Raw genomic sequence first — 27,510 nt, 5'->3', positions numbered from 1 at the left:
AAACCCATTCTTAGCTCATGGGCTGTACATAAAAGGCAACGGGCTAGATTTAGCTTGCAGACCATCATTTGCCAACCTCTTGGTACAGAGCACTTAATTCTGAATTGAACTGAACTTGTATGTTGGCAGAAAGACAGAAACATCTGAGCCCAGCTCCTAAGAAAGTGAAGTTAGAAGGCAGGAAGGTAGAAACACACTGTTCTTAAAGAGTTTTAGATATTTACCTTAAATCTCTCCTCTTGCTGAATTCCTCCGATGGAACTGTCCAAGGCAGGCTTTGAGGGAGACATTCTAAAACTTCTGAAGGGAAATCAGAGAAATCCACACCATACTCTGTTAGTATGCCTTCTGTTTCAGGCTCGATTTCACCAGCCTGCCCAAGACTCTTAGCCAGCTGCCTGTGGACAGGACAGAGAGGAACACCTGTGTTAGTGAATAAATGGAACATTAGCGAACTGTTTCCTAAAAGTGATGGTGGTAGAAAGTCTTTAAAAACTCTTGTCCTTCCCCCAGCAGGACCACCACCAGTGAATGGGGGGCCAACAAGGAGAGATGATGATACTCTTGTCCTGTGAACTTCATGAAGACAGTGTAATTTTACCTTTCTTCAAGAAATCTGATCTGGGGAATAGGGCCAGACAGTCCTTCTTAGGACTCCTGCAATTGTTCTTCATGGAGAAGTCAAGTTAACCTTTTGTCAATTCTTTCTCTTGCAAACATCTTTAGAGACAACTCTGATCAACCTAGTTTGCTGTTAAATCATTAGTTTCATAGTGCCTATACCTTAAGTCATGTTCACTAGATTAGACCTAATGTATATATTTATTTCACAATTCTACTAATTTTTACCGTATTAATACTTAAAAATATTTTATCTGAACAGAAAAGTGACATATGTTCACTGTAGACAAGTTAGAAAAGACAGAAATGTACCAAGAAGAAAAACTTAATTATCTTTAATCCAGTAACCCAGCAAACTACCATTCATATTTTAGGGTACTGGTCCATTAAAAGTAAGATTGCATCTAATAGGCTGGTCCTGATGCTGTAAATAGGATTCCATCTTTTAGAAAGCAGACCTCACTCTTTATCTGTGGGTCATCTATATATATATCAAAATTGATAGCTCTCCATTCTTGTAAACATTGACATGCCACATATAGACCACAAATCTAAAGGTAAGTGTTGAATACAGATAGTCAATAGGAAATGCGACATGAGTCTTGAAACAGCTGCCTTTGTTGACAGTGTTGGGAAGACCAAAGATAGCCACTTCCTCCACTGCACAGGTTTATTCATCCACCAGGGTGATCTAGGAATCCGCCCTCAGCAATTCCTGCAAGGAGTTTATGAGGTCTGGCATTAGGGCCTTCTCTGGGATTATTCAATTTCTTTGAAGAAGATCCTGTTTCCTACATAAGGGTAGATGCCTGGCTGCTAGAGTTCATAGGTATGCAGTGGTGAAGGGAACTGGAGATGTGGTTGCTTTATAGGCAGACTTTTAATTCCCATCTTCAGCCTTGTTACTTGAACACAGCATTGGTGGCAGAAATGCTGGCCCCATTTCTCATATGCCAGCCAAGAAAGACCAGCCCACTGTTGACACATACAACCTGCCCATGAGCCAGGCTCTAAGGAGACTGTGGGTTGACCTGTGGGCTCCAGGCAGCCTGTGGGCTCTTCACATACAATGGTGGCTCAGACCAACGCCTTCTCTTCAAATGTAGGTGGTGATATCCCAGAAAGCACATCAAAAAGCCAAAGACAGCAAAAATACAAGGGAAAAATAACAGAAAGCTATCTGGAAGATCCACAAATATGTGAAAATTAAACAACGCATGGATTAAAGAAGAAATAAAAAAAGAATTAGAAAATATCTTTAACTGAATGAAATACAACGCATCAATATTTGTGAGAACTAGCTAAAGCAGTGCTTTGAGGGAAACTTACAGCATTAAATGCTCATATCAAAAAAGAAGAAATGTGTCAAATCAATGATCTAAACTTCTACTTTAAAAAGCTGAAAAAAGAAAAGCAAATTAGATCTCAGATAAGCAGAAGAAAAGAAATAAGAATCAATGGATAGAAAATGAACAAACAATAAAGAAAACCAATGAAATCAAAAGCTGATTCTTTGAAAAGAGAATAAAATAGGTTTCTGGTGAGGCTGATCGAGAAAAATAAGACAAATTACCAATATCAGGAATGAGACAGGGGACATCACTTTAGATCCTACAAGCATTAAAAGGACAATAAAGGAATTATGAATGACTTTAGGCCAACAAATTCAGTATCTTGGATGAAATGGATGAACGCCTTGAAAGACACAAACTGCGTAAGACTATTCAAGCGGAAACCAATACTTAAATATTCCTTTATCTATTAAATAAACTGAATTCATAGTTCAGAATGTTCCCACAAAGAAAACTCCAGGACCAGATGGCTTCACTGGAGAATGCTACCAAGTATTTACGAAAGAATTAATACCAATTCCATACAAACTCTTTCAGAATATGGAATAGGACAGAATGCTTCCTAACTAGTTTTATAATGCCAGCATTATCTTGATACCAAAATCAGACAAAGGATTCATGAGATCAATATCCCTCATGAATACAGACTTAAAATTCTTATGAAATACTAGCAAACAGGATTCAGCAATATATAAAAAGGATAATACAACATTCAAGACCAAGTAATTTAAAGATTTGTCCAACATTCAAAGATTAATCAATATAATTCATCATACTACCAAACAATAAAAAAAATACATACAATCACAATCATCTCAATAGATGTAGAAAAAGCATTTGGCAAAATTCAACATCAGTTCATGATCAAAAGACTCAGCAAATGGGTAATGAACAGGAACATCCTCTACCTGATTAATGGCCCCTATGAGATTCCTGGAGCTAATACCAAACTTAATGGTGAAAGACTAAATGCTTTCCTCCAGATCAGGAAGAAGATAAGGGCATTCATTCTCACCAATAGTATTAAACATAGTATTGGAGGTCCTAGTGAGCATCATAAAGAAAAAGAAAAGGCATATAAATTAGAAAGGAAGACTCCCACATTGCATGCAAGTGGGCCAAAGGAGTACAACTCCCATTACAGAAGTGACCAGCCTCCTACTTAATTTCTGGCCTCTTTTTAGAGAAGACCCCTCTCACTCTATGAAAACTAGTACACTATGAAACAAGTACAGTGTGAAAGCCAGCACACTGTATGACTTAGACTCTGCTTCAACTCAAGACTTTGAATATGATGAGGATGACACAAAGACAAAAATGTGCTTAGGACTTATGCATGGCTGCTAGAGTGGTTTCCAGTGATAACAGTAGTGGTAGGAGTGTCCTGTGGCAATGTTTTCCTGCCAAGAGCAGTGGTAAGAATCATTGGCACTGTGGCCAAACTAATCCTGATAAAAGACTACGGCTGGACTTCTTGTTCTTGCCTGTCCAGATTTGCCTTGGTTTCTGCCCATAGCTTTCTCAGAACATTCAAGACTCTTTCAGTTTCTATGAGGTCAATATTCTTCTAGTAAATTCCTTTTCCAACCAGAGTTGGTTTCTCCTGTTTGCAACCAAGGATCCAGACAGTTAAAGGCTTGAGTCTCATTAATTTTCAAAATGACATTATTACCTGTGTTCACTAGAATGAAGTTCCTATTAAGGATTTGGAGAACCTGTCATCATCACGTTTGAAGTTTGAAGGATATTTTGGAAATTAACTAGTATTTTGAAAATTAATGGGAACTGAACTACCTCCAGTCCATCTAAACAACTAATTATTCTCACAGGTTCCTGACGTTCTGTTTTCTATAACCATCTCCTAATACTAATGTGTTTGTCTGGGTTCTTGGTTGTAAGCATGAGAAACTCTGGTTAAAGAAGGAATTTATTGAAAAGATACCAAAGAGCTCACAAAAACATTAAGAGACTTGGAGAACCTAAAAGAGGGATGGAAACAAAGAATTACATGTTCAACCTCTAAATTCTTAATTCCAGGCTAAGATGGAAACTCAAGAACTTTCTATGTATATCAAAAAAGTATTTTGGTTCTCTTGCAGCTGCCAGGCTAAGACAGAAAAAAATTCAAAGGGTGATAAATTACTACATCATTGAATTCAGGTTCTCACTAAGTCTCTTATGTGAAAAGTAGGAGTAATAATCATAAAAAGTAAGACTCATAGAACCAAACTATCTATCTATCTATACACATACATAAAATATAAGATATTATATAGGAGGAAATGGAAAGGTCTGAGTACCTTGGATTCCTAGTTCCAACTGCCCTTCCATTGTCATAAGTCATAAGTAGACTATGATAGTATATCCATTCTAAAGGGTGGTCTCTGAAAAGGTGGTGAGGCAGAAACTTCCTCCCTGCAGGCAGAACTACAAGCAACATATTCATGGTCCACTTTGGCTGAGGAAAGACGGCCTAACAGGCAGTGCCTAGAAGTTTAACCAGATGGATAGGGATCTGAAAGAAGAACAATTGTAGTACTGGTGACAAAGACATCTGCGGAAGAGACATGTGGGTGAAATAAACCTACTGAAATGAGCCCAGAGTGCAACTATTTGTGTTCCATGAGGATGGTCAGCAAAAGACTTCTTCTGTGGAGGCAAGATGATCTACCTTGAGAATGTCAACTAACCTCCTTCCCTAGCCACTGCAGTACTTGCTCAATGGGCATAAGAACAAAGTACATGACAGGAAATGAGCTCACAGCATGAACTTCCTCTCACTAATGATAACCTGGCTACCACCCTTGCAGGATGCCAGTTTTACAGCAGCAGCAACCAACTCTGAGGCTAGACACAGAAAAATGGCAGAAGGACCCACCAACTACTAGATAGCAAATTAAGTTTACTAAGCTCTTCTGTGATGGAAAGGGCAGTAACCTTCTCCATTAAAAGAAACACTAATTCTGGGTTTGAGTTTGCTGCCTTCATTTGTTCTACCCATCCTGCTAGTATAAATACCATAATCCATAAATTTACCAAATACCTTTTAGGCTATTATGTTATCTCATTCAACATTGTTTGTAATCAAGGATTTCACATTACAGATGCAGCAAAGCCCACTGAATTTACTGATTAGAATGATGTAATATTGTACTGATGGGCTCAATCGGGAGGCAACACCTTATGAGGTTGCAGTGCTATCCTCCAGGATATAACATTGCTTTCATTATCCTAGAGCCGTGCACACGGTCTGGGGACCAAGAGTGCAAGGGAGGAGCTGGGCCTTTCAATATCATACTTAAGACCCACTCGCAATAATACTCACTCCTCAGTTGAGAGGTTTTAGTACCTCTGGGGACACAGTCATGATTCTTCTGAATTTGAAGCTAAGACTCCAAGAATCCCAACTGATACGACAAGGCATAATATATACTACCTACTTCCTTCCTGAAGAAACCTCTGCAATTTAATCAGCTAAGAGAGGACTCAGAAGTAAGAGTTCAAGAATGGCAAATAATAATAAAACAGGTTAATCACACATTATGTTGAGACATATGAAATTGCCAATATATTTGACTGTTTTTTACCTATAAAACACAATTTCACATGATTCTGCCCTACAGTATTAGAAATTACATAAAATAACTCACCATACAAATAACCCAACAGCATACATAGTTTCTGGGAGAAGTATAAGGTAGATCATATAAAGCTTATTAGAGAATTAGACTAACATAAAAAGAAACATATTCTATTATGTGGTAGGAGTCTCATTAACAGTCTTTGTGAGGCAGACTTAAAACACAGTGGCCATCCTTTTCCTACCTGGTGAGGTTGGAGTGGCCAAAAATGATTATCTTATGCCTGAAATAGTGGGCTTAAATCCTTGAACAAAAGGCATTTTATAATATCCAAGTTAAAAAATAGACTACTAAAGTCCAGGAAGAACTCATTATTTAAAGATGGTGGGGAGAGGCACGGAGAGGAGCCATCCTAGGTGTCTGATTAAAAAAACAAAACAAAACAAACAAACAAAAAAACTGCACGTAAAAAGGGAAAGATAAGCAAAATAAATGGCAGAAGAATAAGATATACCTCAGAAGTATACAGACACAGAAATGACTTTCTTAAGCAAAGATACAGGTGAGAGCTCAAAAATTTATGAAAATATCACCACCAAAGACAAGCTGAAAGCAAAGATGCAAATGCATGAAAAATAAATATATTTCACAAAAGGAAATAAAACCTAGGAAATAAGTAAAAAAGAAAAATAACCATCATAGAAATTAAAGTCATGCAGGAGGTAACTAATGAAGAACTGACACTACTTGAAAAAAAAAAATCATAGAGAAAAGCTTAAGAGAAGTGGGAAAAATGAAACTGGAAAGTACAAAGAATTTCAAAAGATTACAGGGAAAAGTGAATGAAGGAGATCAAACACTGGCATAACTGGTATTCCTGAAGGAAGGAAATACATATAAGGAACAGAAAACATTTTCAAAGATATCATTAAGACAACTTTCCTGAAATAGAAGAAATTTTAAAGACAGAAAAGGTATAACCTGTCTCAGGAAAACCAAATACAGAAAATTACCACTGAAGTTGGTGGATTTTGAAGATGGAGATTTTTAAATGCAAGAACTCAGGAAATATAATTCTCACAAATCCTTTCAGAAAGACCACTAGATGAAGGCTGTACCTACCAAGAAATGGAGAAATTTCTCCAAAAAGAAGATTAGTGTTGAGTACTGGATCCACTTCTGTTGGGGTGGGAAGGTGAAAGGAAAGGAGGACAAAAGTTAAGCAGGTGATGATGGACCAAATATTAATTGTCAGAACAAGTCACGTCAGTCATTGGACCTTTGCTGAAATTTAAAGAAAGAAACCTTGTCTTTTATTTAATTTCATTGTTGCTTTATGTCCTGGCAAAATTTTTCACCAGGCTATATTCTGAGTCCAAAGAATCTTGATTTGCTCACTGAAATTACAACACGGCTCATAATGACAAAATTATATTTTGGTTAGGGCTTCCAAATGTGATCAATGACTCCAAGTTTCTATTAGTAGTAATTAACATTTATTTTACTAAGTTCCAGAGAACATTTCTCAAGTATCATATTTAAATAAATTTATTACAGATTTTCATGGAAATATATTTAATAGAAGCATGCCCCAGACAGCTTGCAGGAGATAAAAATCTAACAGGTCAGCATGCTGAAAGAGCGCACGCATTCAGACCTTAGATGCTCCAGAAAGAACCTTATGCTGTCTACTTACACATTCTGCCACCACTCTAAAAAAAGATGACCTAGGGATCTAAACAAAAGTAGAATCTACTAGAGAACTGACTTAGACATTGTGTATGTCTTTACAGAAGAGTTTGTTTTTACATTTCAATTTCAGTGTAAATTTTACTTTAAATGAATATTGAAAGTCACTTTCCCTTTCATGTGCTATAGGTCAAATATTACAACTTTCTAAGTAGTTTCTGTCTTCTATTCACTGTCTGAAAAGATGGCAACCGCTGCTTTAGGACAACTATGATTCACTGTTGCATCAAAATCCCTGGCCAATTCTCTTAAAAACCAGCCTACTTTGAAAATGTTTATGAAAAGACTGAAAGGGAATACCTAAACATGGTGTTAATTTTTTTAGAGAGGGAGGATTATAAATGACTATTTCCTCTATTATCTAAACTTCCTTTAATGTTGTAACACTTTTTGAATTTAAAAATTACAGAAACATTTACTATAATCTAATAAAACTGTGGTGTCCAGTACTGGTTGCCTAACCAACATCCATTCCCCACCTCGTTCTTCCTGACAGAAACCTAATCTTCTTCACACAGGGAACTCATCTCATCTTTAGATCCTCATTATTCTGATAAAATCAGAACACAGCTTCCCTGGAGACTATAATCAATATTTGGGTTGGTGGATAGAATTTCCCCCTTCCTTATTGGATATGATCAAGAAAGCATGTAGCTTGACTATCCTGGCAGCCAACTTCATGGCCACAGAGAATTCACCACTAGATCACTGAAGACAGTAAAGGGCAACCCGATAACATCATCAAGTCACTGACTATACTAGATCTGGAGCCTGCATAACCTTTGGATTCCCACTTATGTGAGATAAAATATTCCCTTATTATTTAAGTTAGTTTGGGTCAGGGTTTTCTATCACATGGCACTAAAAGCACCCTAACTAATATAAAATATTTTAAAATATCTTCCATGAGAAGCAAACTTCCCTTTCCCTCCCTTCACTTTGCAACAGAAAATATAAAGCTCTTACTACCAAAAATAAAATCTCAGGACTGTACACATCACATATCTTATAGGTACTCACTACATACTAACATGGTACTGCTGCTTCTAGAACATAAAAAATATTAATAAATGGCCCCTTCCATAAGCAATACAACTCTGTCTTAAAGGCACTCCCTTTATGACTTTCACGTTGAACTAGGCACACAGAACATAAAACAAGCTCATTTCACCTTCATGGTATATAGCAGCAAGGCCAAGAAGTCACCCCGTTCCCTGAGCAGATCTCTCTCCTCAGTGCTGTCACTTCCCTTTGGTAGTATCTCCTTCTGGCAATGACACTTTCTAGCTGTGTCATAGTGCTTTAGATATATCTCTTCTTTATTAATAGATGGGGAGAATCATCCTAAAGAGAATAAACATTTCTTTTTCTATGTGTCTTTCACTGAGACTTGTTCATCTTAAGTGCCCAATACATGATGGTTGCACAAATAAATGAACAAATAAATTAATGCTCTTGAGCCCGGAAAAAAGGCATTCTATTCCTCCTTGAAATACCAAAGAAAAACTTAGAAAATTGAAGATAGTAAAAACAAACAAATAAAACCCAAAGACATGTATCCAGGTAAACTCTTGGGTCCTTTAATAGCCAGCTGCCACATTAGCAAAATAATTAATATTAACGTATCAAAAAATCAGGAACAAGAAAAAAAAGCTTGCTACTATTTCTTTTACTCAAAAGTGAACTGCCATCACTTATTAAGGTGGAAAATATCTCCTCCCCAGTTGTGAGTTGCCAGTTCAGGAAGGTTCGAAAAAGAAATAAAAGTTTTAGGGATTCAAATGGAAGAAACAAATCTGTTAACCAATGAGGTGATTATCTACATAAAAAAAATCCAAAGGAAACTATATTCAAAGTATTAAAATAAGAGGATTTAGCAAGATGGCTGGATATTGGATTAATAAAAAATTAATTGTAATTTTATATACCAACACCAAAAAGCTACAAAATGCAACTTAAAGTGCCTGTTTTTCAGAAGTTAACATTAACAATATGAAAAGGCAAATCATAAACCACAGAAAAGAAATTTTCCAAATTATTAACTGCTAAAAGATTACTTTATATAATTTTTTAACTCAAGAAAATAAAGAAAGACAAATAGCCAAATTAAAAAAGAATGCTAAAATGAGTGGGTAAAAGTTTAAGTAAAAACAGAATTGAACAGCCCCAAAATACAGCATAACAATTACTAGGGAAAACAGCAAGTTAGGAATCCTGGCAGACACCACCTTAGCCAAGTGATCAAGGTTAATGTTACGAGTACACATACTGATATCATGTACCCTTTGATATGATGCACATAACTTTGCGGTATTCTTCCCAATAATGCCTAACCTCAATCTAACCATGAGAAAACATTAGACAAATCCAAACTGAGAAACATTCTACAAAATCACTGACCAGTACTCTTCAAAACTGCCAAAGTCATGAAAAATAAGGCTGAGGAAATTGGAAAAAAAACTACAGTAACATGACAACTAACTGCAATGTAGGATCCTGGACTAGATTCTCAAACAGAAAAAGGAGGTTAGTGGAAAAACTGGCAAGATCTGAGTAAGTTCTATATTTTATTTAATAGTATTGTACAAAGGTTAATTTCTTAGTTTTGATAAATATACTATGGTAATTTAAGATGTTAACATAAGGAGAGGCTGGGTAAAGGGTATACAGGAACTTTTCATACCATTTTTGTAATTTCTGTAACTCTAAATTACCTTAAAAAATTAACTGTGAAAAAACGAGTAAAGACATAAAGATATTTTCTAGGAGAGGAAACATAATGACTATATATATAAAGATGCTCAATCTCATTAGTGATTAGGAAAATATAAATTAAAATCACAATGAGATACCATTATACACCCACCTGCTTGGCAAAAATTGAAGAGTCTAACAATATCAAGTGTTGGTAAGAGTGTGAAGCAATGGAAAGTCTTATCCACTGCTGGCAGGACTGAAAATGGGTACAGCCACTTTAGAAAATGACTTGGTTGTAAAGCTGTAAAGTTAAACATGCACATATGTGTGATACAGTAACTTTACTCTTCAGTAGAGTCTAGAGAAACTTCAGTTAGTAAATAAGCACTGGAATGTTTGTGGGAGCATTGCTTATAATAGCAAAAACCTCAGTTCAACCCAAATATCCATTGTTGGATAAACATAGTATATTTCAAGAAATAAAAATATTATGAATTAAAATGAATGAAGTATATGAATATACCTTGGATATATAATGTTAAATAGAAAGAAGCAAGTCACAGAAGAATATGTATAGCAAGGTACTTTTTATAAGGTTCAAAAACACAATGTTGGGCAAATTATAGAGAAAAGTACATTTCGATTAGCATGTTTGAGACAGTGGTTACCTCTCGGGAAAAAATTAGGGGTTAGGATAGAGAGGAACACAGAGGGAGCTTTAATAATATTATGACAGATTTCTGAATCTGGTTCATGGGTTGGTTTAAATATCAGAATTCAAAACTTACATAAGTGTTACAATATTCTTTTATCTGTGAAACATGCTTTTCAATTAATGTTAACAAATATTTTAAAAATAATATTTTAGACAAATATATACTGAACCCTTAATAGTGATTATTTTAGAGGGTAAAATTCTGGAAAATGTTCACTTTCTATAGTACATGTTTTAAATAATTTTAATAATAAATATATAATATGTATGTATTTGAAAAAATTAATTTTTTCTTAATTTTGATACTGTAGTAATAAATATTTGTGAGATAGAAAGCTTTCCTCATTAGAATAATTTCTAATAATCATTACCTCAATTTTTTCCACTCATCAGAGTTCTTCCACAGATACTGTTCCCATTCACAATCCATGACATTACAACTGAGTCCTACTATAAAATCAACCAGGACAGTGCCGAAACATTCCCAACTTCTCACAGTTGATAGGTGGGAGCTGTGTGTGTGTATACACATTCTACATAAATAAGCATTAGGTCCACTGTTGTGGGTAATGTGCTAGTGCAAACCTTATTGAGGGAAGGGACCAGCTACAGATATAAGAAATTAAGACAGGAAAAGTCCTTCAAATTGGCCTCCTTGCCTTAAAGAAAATAGGAACACTTAACAATCAACATTAGTGCTCTAAGCCATTCATACTCCTTTCTCTACCATATAGTCTTATAAAGTTTTAGCCTTAAAACTAGGCTATACACAAGAAGACAACCATACACTCTTACAGTGATTATCACTATCATTACCACTCTCATATAAATGCTTTCATTCATATTGGTCCATGTTGGAAACCCCATGCAAATATATATAATGGTATCAGATCCCTGAGAACCTGCAAGTGGAGAACAATCAAACATAACCAGACCTAGAGCCCAGAACTTCAGCAACAATACCCAGTGAAAACAAAGTACAGCAAATACTTGGGCTGTATATTTTAGGTATTATTTTCTATAATCAGGAGGAGAGAACACATTATTTCCCTTTTTCTGGCTCAGCATTACGACCCAGCAGAGCAGTAAGTAAGGAATTAGGGACTTTAGGAAAAGTGGGGGCAGATCAGTGATGACAGAATGCAAAAAAGAAGCAAGGCTCAACAGTACTGAAGGATTTTAGGGAAGGCCCTAAAGATTGAGAGTGAAGAGCTTAATGTCAACATGAAGGGAGCAAACAGGAGCCTGAAAGCATTTAAGCAGTAAAAGAGAATGCTAATAGTAGCTAAGGTTCTCTAACACTTTAAAATAATATTTTCAAGAAGATGCCCTAGAAATAGTGGATGAAGCTGACAACCATGGAAGAAATGTTAATGACTGCACACAGGATGAGGAAAAAACAATTTGGTAACCAGAGCCTGCATCAGGACCATTTTCCTCCATTCCTTATACTTTTTTTCTGTTTTGACTAAGATCCTCTCAGTGTTGATAACAGCTTTTTCCAAAGCTGATCCTTATAGGCCACCAGGTGGAGCCCAACAGTCACCAAAAAAGAGCCCCCTCCTCAGCCTGATTCAATTTTTGTCTACCAGCCAGCTAGAGCCATACCCCCCGAAAAGGTCTTAATGAAGTCTAAGTTTGGTAATGCAAGTTTTTAGCATTACATAACACAGATCTTACTCAGAAGAGTCTTCGGATAAGGGACATTCCCTTGAAAAGGTGAAATACTGTTTTTGCACAGGGGGAAGGATTGGATAGAGCTATCTTCCAACTTGCTAATCTTGTAGGTTATGCCTCAATGAAACTAACTGATTTATTCCATTTGTTTTTTTCTACCAACCTGGTTACTGTTTCATTTTCCTAAATACAATTTAATGTACCTTAACGACCACCTCCCCAATTCATATCTACCTCATAAGAAATTTGTATCAAATCTGAATGGAATAATAAAAGTATTTGCTTCTGTCAGTCAACAAATATTTCTGATTGTCTGATAACTGACACCTTATGAGTACAAAGGTGGGTGCTGAAGAAGATACCAGAAAAGTCCTCCTTCCCCACCAACCACTTCCTTCCCACTACAGGCACTGTCAGTCAGAACTTCCCTTCCTCTCCTTTGACCTTGCCCAGTCACTCTCACCAGTGGAAGCTGCCGTCCTTCACACTCATTAAAATGAGCAGTACTGTGGCCCATTCTCTATTTCTCATTTCAGCATCTTCCCATTAAACCTAAACAATCCCATGTCCATCCAAAACTTTTTCAACCTTGCTATACCTGCACTGATTCATTTTCTTCCTTCCCATCTCTTAAAGCTACCAAAGTTTGCTACAGAAAATAATATAAATATGTCAATTTGATCTAGGTCAATTCATGTCATAGATCTTCAGTTAGTCTTGAGTGTTGCCATCAAACACTATTATGTTCCTCACAGTGGCTGCTGTAAAACTTTTCCATTTTCTTCAAGATTTATCCTTAACTATTCCAGAAGAAGAAACCTTGACAAATCCAGCAGAAAGTGACCTTGATCTCTCCATGCTTATGATACGCTGGAAGGGAAGGCTGAGACTGTAAACTCTAGACTTTAGGATAGCAGATTTCACAAAGGTCTCAGAAAATATAGGCATGAATTCCACTGCAAGAGTTGCTAAAGGGAAGGAAGATTTAAGAGAGTTGGGAAGCCCTTAAAACTGTTAAGTCTGATTATATAATTACAAACCATTCCAACAAGGAAGCCAGTGTGGCTTTTTAAGTATCTTGGACAAGAGACCAGCAGAAAATATAAGAAGTACTAAATATGTTGTGATGCATAACAAAAAGCAGTGATCTCTAAAAGCCAGCAAGGGTTCACTAAGAACAGATTATCTTTAGGTTTCTGATAGCAATACAGATTAAGACTCAGGAAAATGTGGTATGTGATGTACAGAGATTAAAAAAGGCTCAGCTGATATCTCTCATGACAATTCTAAGAACAAGATGAAAAATGACTTTTAACAACGAGAGGTCTCTACTATTGTAATACTCTTTGGGCTCCCCTTAATTGGAGGCTACTGCAAGTGCCAGAGAAGCAAATCTTACACTGAAGGGAGCGCCAAGATTGATGGCCTCCTTAAGACTCCTTCCAAAGCTACTGAAATTTTATATTCTATTAATGTGCACATTCTATTTAACCTCTTTGTTAAAGATTCTAAACTTGGGGTTCTCCACCTAAGGTTATATACTGACTGTATGTTGTTATCAAGTGTTGATTTTGAAACCACAGAACCTTGGTTCTCAACATTTTCTGTCCCGAACTACTTCTGTGTTTTCTAGTTTGATTTATGGTGCAACTTCCTCCTGATCAACATGGCTGAAGATCTCGGGGACATCAAATCATTTTCATCTACCCATCTGACCAGCCGGCAAACATCCACTGAGTATCCTTGCCTTAAAGGAGCTCATGGCCAAGTAGGTAACTTACATAAGCAATTACAATACAAACAGATGAGAGCTATAATACTGGTATTATTAGAAACTATGGGAGCACCCATGAGGGAGGACTCAGAGACAAAGAACATCTTTCTAGCAGATAACTGAGTTAAGTTTAAAAGTTGAGTACGGCACTAAATAAACACTGGGGAGTAGAGAAAGCCTTTACTGGGAAAGGAAGTGTAGTGTGCAAAAGTCTGGAGCTATGAACAAATACAGTTAGCTTGTGAAACAGCAAGCAATGAGGCATAAGGGAACAGTAGAAGATGAAGCTCCTCTTGGTAAATTGTGATTAAATGCCATCATCATCTACCCAGTCACCCAAGTCAGAGGCCTGAGAGTTCATCCAAGATTCTGTCCTTCTCCTTCATGCCCCATTTCCATCAGTCACCATGTCTGAGAAAATTTACCTTCTCCATCTCCCCTGAATCCTTTCATTCCTATTGTTTCCTTCACTGCAGTTCCTAACTTCAGGTTCTTTCATCTTATCTTACTGCAATGGCCTACTGCTTGCTTCCAGCCATGTCCTTTCCCACCCACCCTGGACTGTCAGTCAGAGTGATTTTTTACCAAAGAGGCTTCTGTTCTCCAAGAAACAATCCTAGATTTCCCCCTTCATTCACCTACTCCAAACTTTCAGAAAATTCTTTTATTCCTATGGAAGAACTTACAACATTCTGCTTTGTACTATAGTTAGAGCTCAAAGAGACAGGCCATTCAATCCATCTGCTTTATCCATACTCCTTGCCAGAGAGTTGAGTCCCAGAGTCCCTGGTAATTGGGCAGTGGATCGTGGACCTTGGATTTTCTGGTTAAAAGTACTGACCAGGGCAAATAACTCTCTCAATAGACCAATAAAGATTTTCTACCCTAGAAATTCTGTATTGTGATCTAGACTTCAGTGTGTGACCTGCAGAGGACTGGCAGTGCCGTTTAGGGGCCATGTACGCTACTGAGCAAGAAGACAGCTACTGCGTAAAGAAAAGCAGAATAATACAGCTCATATGCAGAAAGGCGTAGAGAAAAGATACCATATGGTGGCTGGACAGCTCAGGGTGCTTGAAAGAGAAGCTGTGATTCCTTTACCACCTTGTTAGTTCTGAGTTCCTCATGAGACCTGCCTATACTTCCCGCCCTGGGTTTTAGGTGAACCACCAGTTTCTTATATTAATCACCGCTGCTACTTAAATTAGATCAAATAGGATTCCATTTCTTAGAATCAAATTAATCCTATGACATTTATGTAAAGTCTTTCTGCATTAGGCTATAACTCCTTTACATAAAGAAACCATAGTTTATTTACCTTTGTATTTCTCATGTAATATAGCAGTGACTTACACATATGATCAACATCTGTCTCGTGAACTGAATTTAACTACAGAAGAAATTAAATGACTTTGGACTTGAATAATTTATTAGCAATTATATAGGCAGAAGTTCGATACTGTTAAGGGTAGAGTATAGGGGCAGGAAAGAAGTTCAAAAGGAAGGCGCTTTGGCTAAAGTCAGTTTTTAGGCATAGTTTCTATGGAAGCTAACATTCACACCCATAACAAGTACTACCTTCGTGCTCCTGGTCAAAACCTGGCAAAGACGAGAGAGGAAACCCAAACAATCACAGCACAGCATGTTCTGATCGGGAAATAGTGACCTCAGCTCCTGCAGATCAGTAACTGATAGCCAGAACAAAACGGCAAGGCGACCACCAACAAGCAACAGCTGCAGCCCTCACAAATGCACCCCTCAGGAGAGAGATGTCAGCTGAGAACCTCATCATGAAAATCTGCCACGTTTTATTTCTTAATATTTCCCTTTTCCACAAAGATTTTAAAAGGCTTATTTCCATAAAAGACAATTTTAATGACTTTACAGTACAAAGGTAGCAAAAAGCTTAGCAGTTTTCCATCTAAGTATGAGAATCTTCAAAATTTTTTTTATTTTGAAAAGTAAATGATTAATATATGGTTATTATATTAAAATAGTCTTTCTTTAGATTCAGCAAATGTCCTTGCTGCTTAAAATGTCTGCCTCCTTTTTTATTGTTGTACTTTTACCCACAGAAAAAACAAGATTATACTGTACAGCACAGGGAAATACATACAAGATCTTGTGGTAGCTCACAGCGAAAAAGAATGTGACAATGAATATATGTGTGTTCATGTATAACTGAAAAATTGTGCTCTACACTGGAATTCGATACAACATTGTAAAATGACTATAACTCAATAAAAAAATGTTAAAAAAAGAAAAGAAAAGAAAAGAAAAGAGTTCTTGATGAAGTAATGGCACAGCTGTGCAAAAGGAACCTGAAGGGCTATCTGAGCAGTAAGAGAAACTCACACTGTGAAGATTTCCTGACTACACCCTTACAACTCGAAAACTAAGGAAGTAGCCCATCAAGTATACACAATGGGATATGACAGAAAGGCAGATAAGAGTCAAGGCTGGATTTCCTGTCTTGATGTGAAATCGTTCCCTTTTCACTGCCAAGCAGAGTGTGGCGGGCACAATCACCAGGGGCCAGGTGGCACAGCCACGATCAGGCCTTTTGAGTGGATGGTGAGAAACTGGCAAGCCTCTGAGAAGTGCTATTTAGGGCTCAAGGGATTGACGTCACTTTTGGATAATGAGTTACGCTAAAAAATGATGACATTGCAATCACACCACTTGAGAGCAAAAAAGAAACTGCAACTGTTCCCGCGTGGCTCTGGGAATCACAGAAATCACACAGATCTTCGTCTCACTGAGAAAGTGGCACAGGACGGTATTTCTTAAATTGCATGAGGTATGACACACAGATTTGATTTGGTTTACTTCCCTAGGCCTAAAAGGCTAAGTACAGAATAAACCTGATAAAAGCGGCATATTGTGGCCATCATTCAGAGCTGGCACTCAAACTACAGAACACTCCCAGGAGGGTTCATCCTGCACAAGTTACATGACCAACAAGCAAGTCACCAAGTGAGACTAAAAGTAAGTGTCAGAGCAAACTTTTCCAGCTTGTATGCCTTTATTTACATTTCCTGTGAAGCATAAACCAGACACCATTCATAATAAAGGGCTTCAGAAGTAGCTAAAACTTAATGTTGCTTTTCTTTCAAAATGAATACCAACTGTGAGGAGTAAGCAGGCACAGCATCTGATCAAGCAGCTGGGTGGAGCAATTTCTTCAGATTACATGGAAGTGGCTAGCCATGATGCTCTGTAACCGTATGATCTGGATTTAAGTTGGACTGCTTTCTGAAAGTTTCCAAAAGAATATGGTACCCCTTCCCTGCTTACAGTGGGGTAATTTAATGTTTAATGCCATGAGTGAAACCTATGAAGGATTAATACCAAAAAAGCACATATTCAAGCATATTTTTACATTCCTATTTTAAAGCATGGGAGACCGAGGTGCCCTGAATATGCCTGGAATTTTGCATGTTTTAGCACTAGTGTCTGAAAGGAGGGGTCTGATTATTTGATGTAATGAATTTCTTGCCATTCACAAGTACAAACAGGATTCATGACCTAACAGGAAATAAGTAGAGGCCCAGAATGTGCTTACGTTTTATGCCAAAAACCGAAAACAAACAAAAAAGGTGACTGCCTGGCAATTCAAGGAACCTATAGGTAACCAGCTGAGGTGGTAAGTAAGGGCCATTACTGAAGAACCAGGGCCAAAATATGCCAAGTACCCATGCTTTAATGAAGAAATAATAAGTACCTAAAGGCTACCTTAACCAGGTTCTGTCTGGTATCTGCGGTTTTTACTGCCAAAATCACCTACCCCAAGGCAAAATTGCTGTCTTCCTTCCAGTCCACGATGCGGCAGATGAACAGTGTGTTGGCATAATCCTTAGGCCGAGTCAAAAAGTCCTGGGGACAGTCCTTAAGAGGCACATAAATTCTAGGCACTCGGTGATCCGAGGGAGAAAACAGGGCGTATTTCCTAAACAGTTCACTGTTCTTATCGGCCAAGAGTTTAAGGAAGCCAGTTGCTGCACGGGAATGTTTTTTCTCCAAGATGTAAACCACCTGAAAACACCAAAGATATAGTCAATATTGTTTATCTATAGGACTGGATAACAGTTGGGAGAAGTCAGCAGGGTGTTATTTGGTCAACCAGTTGGGTCCAGCAGTTCTTCTAGGTTCAAATGAAGTAGCTCTCAGTGATGCTCTGTGATTAAGTAATCTATATTTAAGTTGCAACAAGTATCTAGTGAGCACACATACCAAAGGAAAATTATGCTATACACGGATGCATTAGACAAAAGTGCCTTTAAAACCGAGACCTATGTCTTAAGGAGATGTGTAAAATTCCAGCAGGGAAGATAGCTCCAGATGTTTGTTCTGTACTACACTTTTCTCACATGAACTATACCAGTATCTCACATGAACAATACAGGAGTTGTTTATTTAAAAATGTTATTAAACATAAATAATAACTGTTCTTTATTACACCTTCAAATGTCAAAACCTTTTAACCTTCCTTCTTTCCAAGATTAAACCCCACCTCTCATTTCACCAGACAAAGATTCAGGCCACCACACCACTACAAGTTCATCCTGTTTCTACCAAGAGAGGCACATCATCTTGGACTGACCCACCATTCCTCTCTTACTCTCCATAGGCTTTTCACCACATCAAGACCACTAGTGCCTTGGCCCCTCCCTCTTTTCTATGGCTATTAGCTTCTTCTTAGCCCTGGATCCTTTCCTACTCCCAGAGACACCATGCTCCGTTACTTCAAGTCCTGTCACCTGTGTCACCAAATGCCTCACCCCTCTTGTCCTTCCAATGCACCTACCCTGAAACCTCAATTCTGGAACAATTCAGCTACTGCTATTCCCTAACCTTAAACGCAAGCTGAGTCCACCAGAAAAGAAGAAAATTACAATCACAGAGGCGGATACCATTGTACATTAACGTTATACAATCGTTGCTAGGACCTTAAAATCTGTAAGATATTTTTTCGCCTGTTCCCAGTCAGCATGTCTTTTCTTCAAACTCCACTCTCTTGATCCTCTCCTACTGGGAACCTCTAATCTGAATGCTGAATCTTTTTTAATGTCCTACAACTTCCTGAGGCGCTGTTCAGATTGGGTAAATTCTACCGATCTGTCCTCAAGTTAACTAATATGCTGAGTCACCTCTACTCTATTAGTGAGCCCATCTAGCAAGTATTTTATTTGTTATTATACTTTTCAGTTCTTTAATTTCATTTGGTTCTTTTTTTTAATAACCTCTATTTCTTTGCTGAGACTTCCAATTTTCTTATTTATTTCAAGAGACTGTTTAATTGCTTGTTAAAGCATGGTTGTGATGGCTGTTTTAAAATCACAGTCAGATAATTGCAACATCTTGGTGTTGGCATCAGTTGTCTTTCCTCATGCAAGTGGTGATTTTCCTGGTTCCTGGTAGATGGGCGGTTTTCTATGGTATCCTGGACCTTTTCATAATAATGTTAGCAGATTCAAGGTCTTATTTAAATCCTTTCTTTTAAAAGGGAGTCACCTTGTCTAGGTTTAGCATGCAGGTCCGAGACTATATTTGTGGGCTGTGGTTCCAATAATAATTTAATTTTCAGAGCCTTTACAGTGTTATTTTAATACGTTTGGTTGACATGGTGCCACTGGGGATCCCACTGGTTTCTGCTGGTACTGCTGAAGGGATGGAAAGAACTTCCTCAGGCCTGGCCACTTGGTCCCTCTAGTGTAGGTTAGGAACAAATCCTAGTCCCTGTCCATGCAGAGAAAAAGAGACTTCCTACACAGGATTTTTGTGGTGGTGGTACCCCCTTCTACTTACCTGGCTGCCCAGCATCTCTGGGTAGGAAAGGGGCATCTCAGGTCCATGAGGATAAAAAAGCTCCTTGGACCACATACTAGTTGTGGTAGGATCTCCTTTGCTAGTGACACCTGGCTGTCAGGTGTCTCTGGGTCGGGGAAGGGTGTCTCAGGCCCATAGGGGCAAAGAGGCTTCTGGGGCTGGGCCACCTCTTTGGCAGCATCCCTGTTGTCAGAATCACCCAGATGGCTGCTGTCTCTTGATGAGGGAGAGAAGTCTCAAGTGTGGTAAGGAAGGAAAGCCCTTCTCAAGCCACTTATCATCGGCAGAGATCCCAGTCAGTCCCACTAAGAGGTGTTGCTAGGATTGCCTGGTGTTGTTGGAGGGAATCCTGGTTAGATCTGAGTGAGGAATGAGTCTGCTTGAGCCACCTTCTACTGCTGGGCTTCGATCCAAAAACACCAGGCCTGGGTCACCTTCTGTTAGTGAAAGGGTTATAAAGTCCCAAGCTACTATGTTGCTCTTCTAGTCCTGGAATCCCTAACTAGCTTTCCTTCCTCTGTTCATCTTTCAGAATTCTTCTCTGGTCATCTCTCGTTACTGCCCAGAGTTTGTAGCTGCACTTAGGGAAGAGCAAGGAAAAACCAATCTATGCCATCTTGTCTGAACCAAAAGTCCTTGCTTTCTGTTTTAATATCTGACAGAACAAGAGGTATACGAAGCAGCGTGACATTACTTGTGTTTCATACATTAGTTTTCATAGAAATGACTTTAACCAAGGTGTAAGTTTTGCATATAAGCGCTATTTTGCCTTGTAATTTTAGATTGAATTAAGAAATTATCTAAAAAAAAAGAAAAAAAACCCCACCAAAACAAAAACAGAAAGAGAGAGAGCACCGTTGGGGGGCAGTAGCAAATAGCAGAACATAAGTTCCATCTACAGAGGGTTGCCTTTACTCAGCTCTGACCAGTCATTTAAGAATGTGGCCCAGTGTGGTCGGATGTTTTGTTTTGTCAAGAGAAGCCAGAAGTCTGATTTTTTTTAGATAAACACTCCATTTTTTTTTAATGTAAGCTACTAAGTCAAAAATTTTAAATACTGCACGGGTCAAACAAAACACAAGTTTGTGAGCCAGATCCAGCCACAGGCTTTCCATTCACTATACTCTTCCACACCTAGCATGTTGCCTGGCACATGGTCAGTATTCAAAACGCCTACTGAAATAAATATCTAGATAACTCAACAGACAATGGGGGAGGGTAACATATATGTAATATGCTTTAGAAATTCCTCATGTTAATATGCAGGAGACATTCTCCTAACCAACTTGCTAGACAGAGTGGCAGCATGGCACTCCCAGGTCAGACATGCAGACGGATGCTCCTGGCGGAGGAAGCCTCGTGCCACACACACTTCATCCTTTATCCTGCACCACTTCTCCCACCAGGAGCTGTCTGCATAGCAAGGCCAGCTGTGTTCAGTCTCACATCTGAATATGTCACTAACATACATAATTAAAAATAAAATTGAATAATATAAAACAACAGTGCAGGATATAAAAGTAATGGTTTTTGTTCCTAGGATAACTAAATTAAATACTTCGAAAAATATTTAAAGGACATATTAAAAACTTACTTTTGAATTAGATAAGGGCATGACAATAAAAAAAATGCAGCAAAAAACCGTAAAAATCTGACTCTACATTCATATTGCTTCACCAGTGCCTAAATGTTCATCCACATTAAATAACCCAAACTGGAAATGATAGATTCACATTACAAATGCAGTTTAAGCAGAAAAAGATAATGCAAGAACTTCAATAAACACACCTGCATGCAGAGAAAAGGCCTTGGCCCTTCATCCAAAGACAGGCAAATGGATATATACGTGTATATTTAAAGTTATAAAAAAGATACACTTTTTATGATTCCCTGCTTCCACTAACTTTCCTGATTAACTGACAAACTACAGCCCTAACTCAGTTGCATGAGAGACCTGAAATAGGTAGCTCAGCTGAAAGCCTTTTGGACAAGAGGAGAAAATCTATAGGCAATGACCTTTGCTGATCTTTGCAGCGACTTCTCTGGTAAAGCTCTTGTGTCCTGTTGCATCAAAGTGTTCTCGTCTTTTGTAACTGGTGCACCAGCATCTTCTTTTCCTAATTTAAAAAGAGAGAAAAGAAGAAGAGGAGGAATCAGTTAGAAGCACATCTATTAGGCAGACAGATGCATGGGATTTTCAAATTCAGAGCTGCAAAGATTCTTGGATACCATTTACCCCAAACTACTCATTTTACAGAAAAGGAAACCCAGGCCCATAGTGGTTAGGTGACTTGGCTATGGTCAATTACATCACCGACTTGTATTAATGCTCACTCAGAAGGCCACATTTTATCTATTTAATGTTATTCATGTTAGGCATCCTACAAGTGGAGAGCATCAAGTTATGTGGAATTAAACTAAATTGCCTATGTGTCAAAATGCCAAAAAAACTAAATGTTATACACTGCCCCAGCCCACAATTAAGACTAGAGATAGGTTAACTTATTATGCACATCTGTTGAAATAAAACAAAATCAAAACAAATGTTAACTTTTAAAAGTACTTTGGTACCAGCCATAACAAACAAAATGGTGGAAAATAGATTATATTTATTAAATAAACAAATAAAAAAGCCAATCCTGATTTTCCTGGCTTTTCTTAGTGACATTATATAAAGAGTAAAGTACTTAAAGTCTTTTAATATTTAATTTCCTTTCTTAAAAAACTTACAAAATGCACATTCACCCAAGAAACTGAAACCACATCTCCCCAGTAAAGAGGGAGTTAGGCTCTAGACCAGAAGTACTAAAACCACTCATGAAAAAAAGCAGAAAATTACACACTTCTGAAGGTTTAATATTTTGTATTTTCATGTGTTACACTAGATTTCCCCCACAAAATATTCTTATCCAACCATACTGGAGTTTCTGGATGCTAGGGTCACAACCAATTCACGTGGGACCCACTCCAGCTAGCTAAGAGGGACTTGTACTATCATCATTTAGACATCACCAAGGCCAAAATAAATAAATAAATCCTTTTCAGGACTGGCTGCCTCTTAGCAAAGGCTCAGCTAAAAGCCAACTTCATTCTGGGCGTACTCTGGAAACACTGACATGATCTGACCTACTGGGGCTTAAGAATAATCAACTGTATGCTTTTCCATTTATGCTAAAATCTACCTACCATAGTGCCCACTGAAAGCAGAATTCTTACTGTTTTCTGAAAAGAAAAAACAAATGAAAACGTTCCCATTGTTGATCATCGTCTACCAGTAGAAGAGGGACATCATCTACACTCATCTTTTCTTTTAGATCATAGTTTAGGATTCCAAAATCATCAGATGCTTCCAGAACAACATCTTTTATACTCTTAGGGAGAAAAAGCCACACAAGTTGTTGACCTATCCATAACACATCTTGCCAATGCGCTCTGCAGAACAAGGTAATTCAGGCAAGATTAGGAGGCTGGAATTACCATGAACAAGTATTCGCTACCTAGATATTTGAGATCTGAGCTTTTGGTCTCAAGAGCTGGTAATCAAGACAGGGTAGTGGGGGCTTTTTGGAGACAGCCTAAGTCCTGGGCGTGCAGCTTTCTGTTTCAGTTACTGATGACTCCATCTTAAAATGACTACTGCTTCAGATTCCATCCCAACAACAAGCAAGCCTTCTGTTTCAAAGGTTATGCCAGGTTGCATTCAAAAGAAGAGGGGAAGCCATGTAAGTAGGCCTAATCATGAGTTTCAGACATCACACTTTAACATGACCTTTTCAGGTTCTGTGTTCATAAGGATATCCTGGCAGAAATAAGACTTTATTTAGACAAAGATGGATCCTAATAAATTAAACTGAAGTTTACAGCTTTGCAGGTGAGCACCATGGATATGTTCAATGAATGTGAAGAAACACAATGCCAGGTTGGAAAAGTGAAATCACCTTAATTGGTTGCCAACAACTACATCTTGCCACAATGAACAGCAAAGTTGTCAATTTAATGAATCTATTGCATTATTTAATCACAAGAGCATCTGTTTATTCATTTATTCCATGTGTATTTATTGAGCACTGGGCATTGAGGATTCAGTGTGAACAAAAGAAATATGGTCCAAGCCCTTATGGAACATACAGTTTAATGTTAGAGTGATATTCAATAAGTAAGAATTTAATAAATAGAAAATTACAAATTGTGATGAATGCTAAGAATGAAAGAACACTCCCAAGGAGGAAGAGGAGAGAACACACGATTTAATTTAAGAGATCAGGGAAATGGCCCTGTATGCAACTGACATTTAAGCTGAAATCTGAGGTTGGTTTGTGTAGGAGTGAAGAAGGGGACAAAAGACCCCAGTGGGGAATGGTACTTGGAGGGGGGCAGAGGTAGGAAGTCCTTGGCACAGTCAAGGAACAGAAAGACCATATGACTGGAGCACAGTGACCAAGAATGGGCATAGCAAGAAATAGAAATGAGAGGTAGATGGGAGTCAAGTCAGATGGGGTCTTGAGGGAGTTAAGAATCCTTAATTTAAACCTAAATACAATAGGAAGCTGGCTAAGGATTTTGTTCAAGAAAGTGACTGCCCCACTTGAGACCAGAGCAACCTAAAAGGGAATGTAGGGAGACCAGTTAAGAGCTATCACAATAGTTCAGACATGAAAGGATAGTGCTGCAATGCAGGCACTGAAGATGGAATTAAAAGCATCAATTTAAGACATATTTTGGAGTTGAACTAACAGACTTTGGTGGTAATTAGTTGTGAGAGTTTAAGAATTATTAGATATGAGAAATGAAGGATTATGTCCAGCTTCTCGACATCTGCAGCTAGGCTGACAGAGGCTGATGGAGGCATTACTAGCACAGGGAAGATTAGAGGGGGAGGTGGAAATCAAGAGTTCTAGTTCAAAGGTGGTTCTACTCGAGAGGCCACCTGTGAGACCTTCAAGTGATGATGTTGAGTAAACAGTTCAACAGGAAGATCTGGAACTCAAAAAGAGAGATATGGACCATGGCTTTAAGTATAATTTATATGCTGAGCATTTCCATATTTATACTTTCCAGCCCAAGCTGCAGAGAAGAAATTCAAACTCAAGTCTCTTCAACTACTAAGATCAGGAAGCTCAAACTCCTCCCACTGACGACATGTTCAAGTATGGAGTAATGTGCTGTCAGTGTTAAGGAAGTAAGAAAAACTCACTGCATATGTGAGTTGGGGCTTGAAGGATACACAGATGTTTCAGAGAAAGATAAAGAAGTTGAATGGCATTCCAGGTAAAGGTTGGCACTTGTGCAACGGCCCAGAGCTGTGAAAGAGCCTGACATGGTAAAAGACTAGTAAGAAGTTTACTGTAGCTACTAACAAGTTCAGGACACAAGTGCTGGGCAGGAAGGGACGATGGGGAAAGGAGCGAGGCTAGTGGAGAGGTAGGACAGGTCCTAGGGCAGAGACTCTAGTTACTACTCAATTATCTAGACTCTTCTTTCCTAGTAGTAAGAACTCTGATTTTTTAGCTAGTATTATTTAGAAGACTACATTTCTCAGTCTTTTTGCAACTAAGCATGGCTGGCATGTCTAAATTTTAGCCAATAAGCAGTGCGTTAAAGTGTTGTGATTTAAAGAATGGAGGTACTGCCTTTCCATCTTTCCTCCTTCTTCCCAGCTGGAATGTGGATGTGTCAGCTGGACGTCAACTACTCACCTTGGTCCTGGAGGCTACGGCACAAGCATGCCTTCTACTGTGCAGAGCAGCACAACAGAATGAGTTGAAACTGTGGAAATAGCCTAGAAGCCCTAATCTGCCTACCTCTCTTCCTCTTTTTTTTTTTTTTAACATTTTTTATTGATTTATAATCATTTTACAATGTTGTGTCAAATTCCAGTGTAGAGCACAATTTTTCAGTTATACATGAACATATATATATTCATTGTCACATTTTTTTCTTTGTGAGCTACCATAAGATCTTGTATATATTTCCCTGTGCTATACAGTATAATCTTGTTTATCTATTCTACAGTTTTGAAATCCCAGTCTATCTCTTCCCACCCCCCACCCCCTTGGCAACCACAAGTTTATATTCTATGTCTGTGAGTCTGTTTCTGTTTTGTATTTATGCTTTGTTTGTTGTTTTTTTTCTCTCTTCCTCTTTTATGTGAGATGGAAATATACTTTCTTGTTCATGCCACTGATATTTTAGGATTTAATGCCACTCTCAGCAGAACATACTCCTTAACACACAGGTCCAGACAGTGAAACTGATAAGCTTGGATATTATCCTATAAAACATTATAAAGGCTAGGGACACATACATTTTAGAGCTATGAATCTGGTAGTGCTCTGAAATGGAGAGAGAATAGTAACAGAGATCTTAGGAAGCTAGGGTCACACTCTGGCGAAACACAATCAGAATCTAAATTAAGATAGTGGCAGTGAGAGTGAACAGAGGCAAGATCTGAGAGGTTTCTAAGAAGGATGCTGCTACGTGTGTCTCCAACACTATGAATGACTTAGTATAAGGAAAAGGGGCTCAATTTAATTGAGTATCAGGAAGAATGCTTTGACAGAACAATAAAACTCCTTAATGAATTACCAGAACAGGGCAGAGCTGCTGGCAGTCCTCAACAAGGGAAAAGGTTATGTGTTCCCACAAGCCTTCAGCTTTGTCATACTAATGCATTTGTGGTTCCTTCCAGTTAAAAAATTCTAGAAATAGTGATTATCAAAAATCCTTCATCTAAATAAGATAACTTTCTAAAAACTAGGTACACTACTAATGTAAGCAACTGCTCATTATATTCTCTAAGAAACACTCTAAAAAGAAGTCCAGTGAAGTCCTAATCTTTTTCTACAGATTATCTGAAACTTCAACTTTAAACATTCAAATAGTAAAATGTCATGGTTTGCTGGATGGCATTGCCATTTTCACATATAACAAGTGCAAACCCAACACCTCATTTTGGTATAGGAAATGATTCTTTTGGGGGAGGGTAACTTTTTTTAAGGTTTTATTTTTAGAGCAGTTTTAGGATTACAATAAAATAGACGGGGAGGTACCGAGATTTTCTATATACTCCCAGACCCTCCACGTTCCATAGCCTTCCCCTGACATTAACATCCCCCACCAGAGTGGGACACTTTTTACTCAGGATGAACCTACGTTGACCCATCCTTACCACCCAAAGTCCACAGTTTACATTTCAGATCACTTTTGGTGTCAGGTTCTGTGGGTTTGGACAACTGTACAAAGATGAAATGATTCTGATTCGGCCTTCTCATACATAAACAATAGACTGACAAGTCTCATGATTCTTAACACTTTACAAATGCATAAAAAGGTTTTCAGATATTAGACTGTGATGCTAAGTGAGGGCAATGTGAAGAAAAAAGCAAGGAATTGGGCCAGAAGGTGTTTCGATCTTTCTAATTAAAAGAGTGACAAACTGACAAGTCCAAGCTTTTCTATCTCGGAATGGAGGGCCACAGAAATTTACAATTTCCAACAAGAACTCAATGAAAATTG

General features: G+C 38.0%; 1 protein-coding gene across 4 annotated transcripts in view; it reads right to left on the bottom strand.

The window, feature by feature from the left end:
- The window catches only part of DIS3L2 (DIS3 like 3'-5' exoribonuclease 2), a 321,952-nt gene that overhangs the window by 173,643 nt on the left and 120,799 nt on the right, over nt 1-27,510 (bottom strand). For all 4 annotated transcript variants that reach the window (XM_074364485.1, XM_074364486.1, XM_074364487.1 and 1 more), the window contains 3 exons: nt 22,012-22,112; nt 17,954-18,201; nt 225-398 (listed from right to left, as the gene is read on the bottom strand). In XM_074364485.1, the coding sequence (XP_074220586.1) occupies nt 225-398; nt 17,954-18,201; nt 22,012-22,112 (523 nt within the window). The remainder of the gene's footprint in view (nt 1-224; nt 399-17,953; nt 18,202-22,011; nt 22,113-27,510) is intronic.

This window comes from Camelus bactrianus, chromosome 5, assembly GCF_048773025.1.
Source record: "Camelus bactrianus isolate YW-2024 breed Bactrian camel chromosome 5, ASM4877302v1, whole genome shotgun sequence".
Taxonomy (NCBI): domain Eukaryota; kingdom Metazoa; phylum Chordata; class Mammalia; order Artiodactyla; family Camelidae; genus Camelus; species Camelus bactrianus.
Note: the sequence above shows the minus strand (reverse complement) of the source record. Positions and strands in the feature narration are given on the sequence as shown.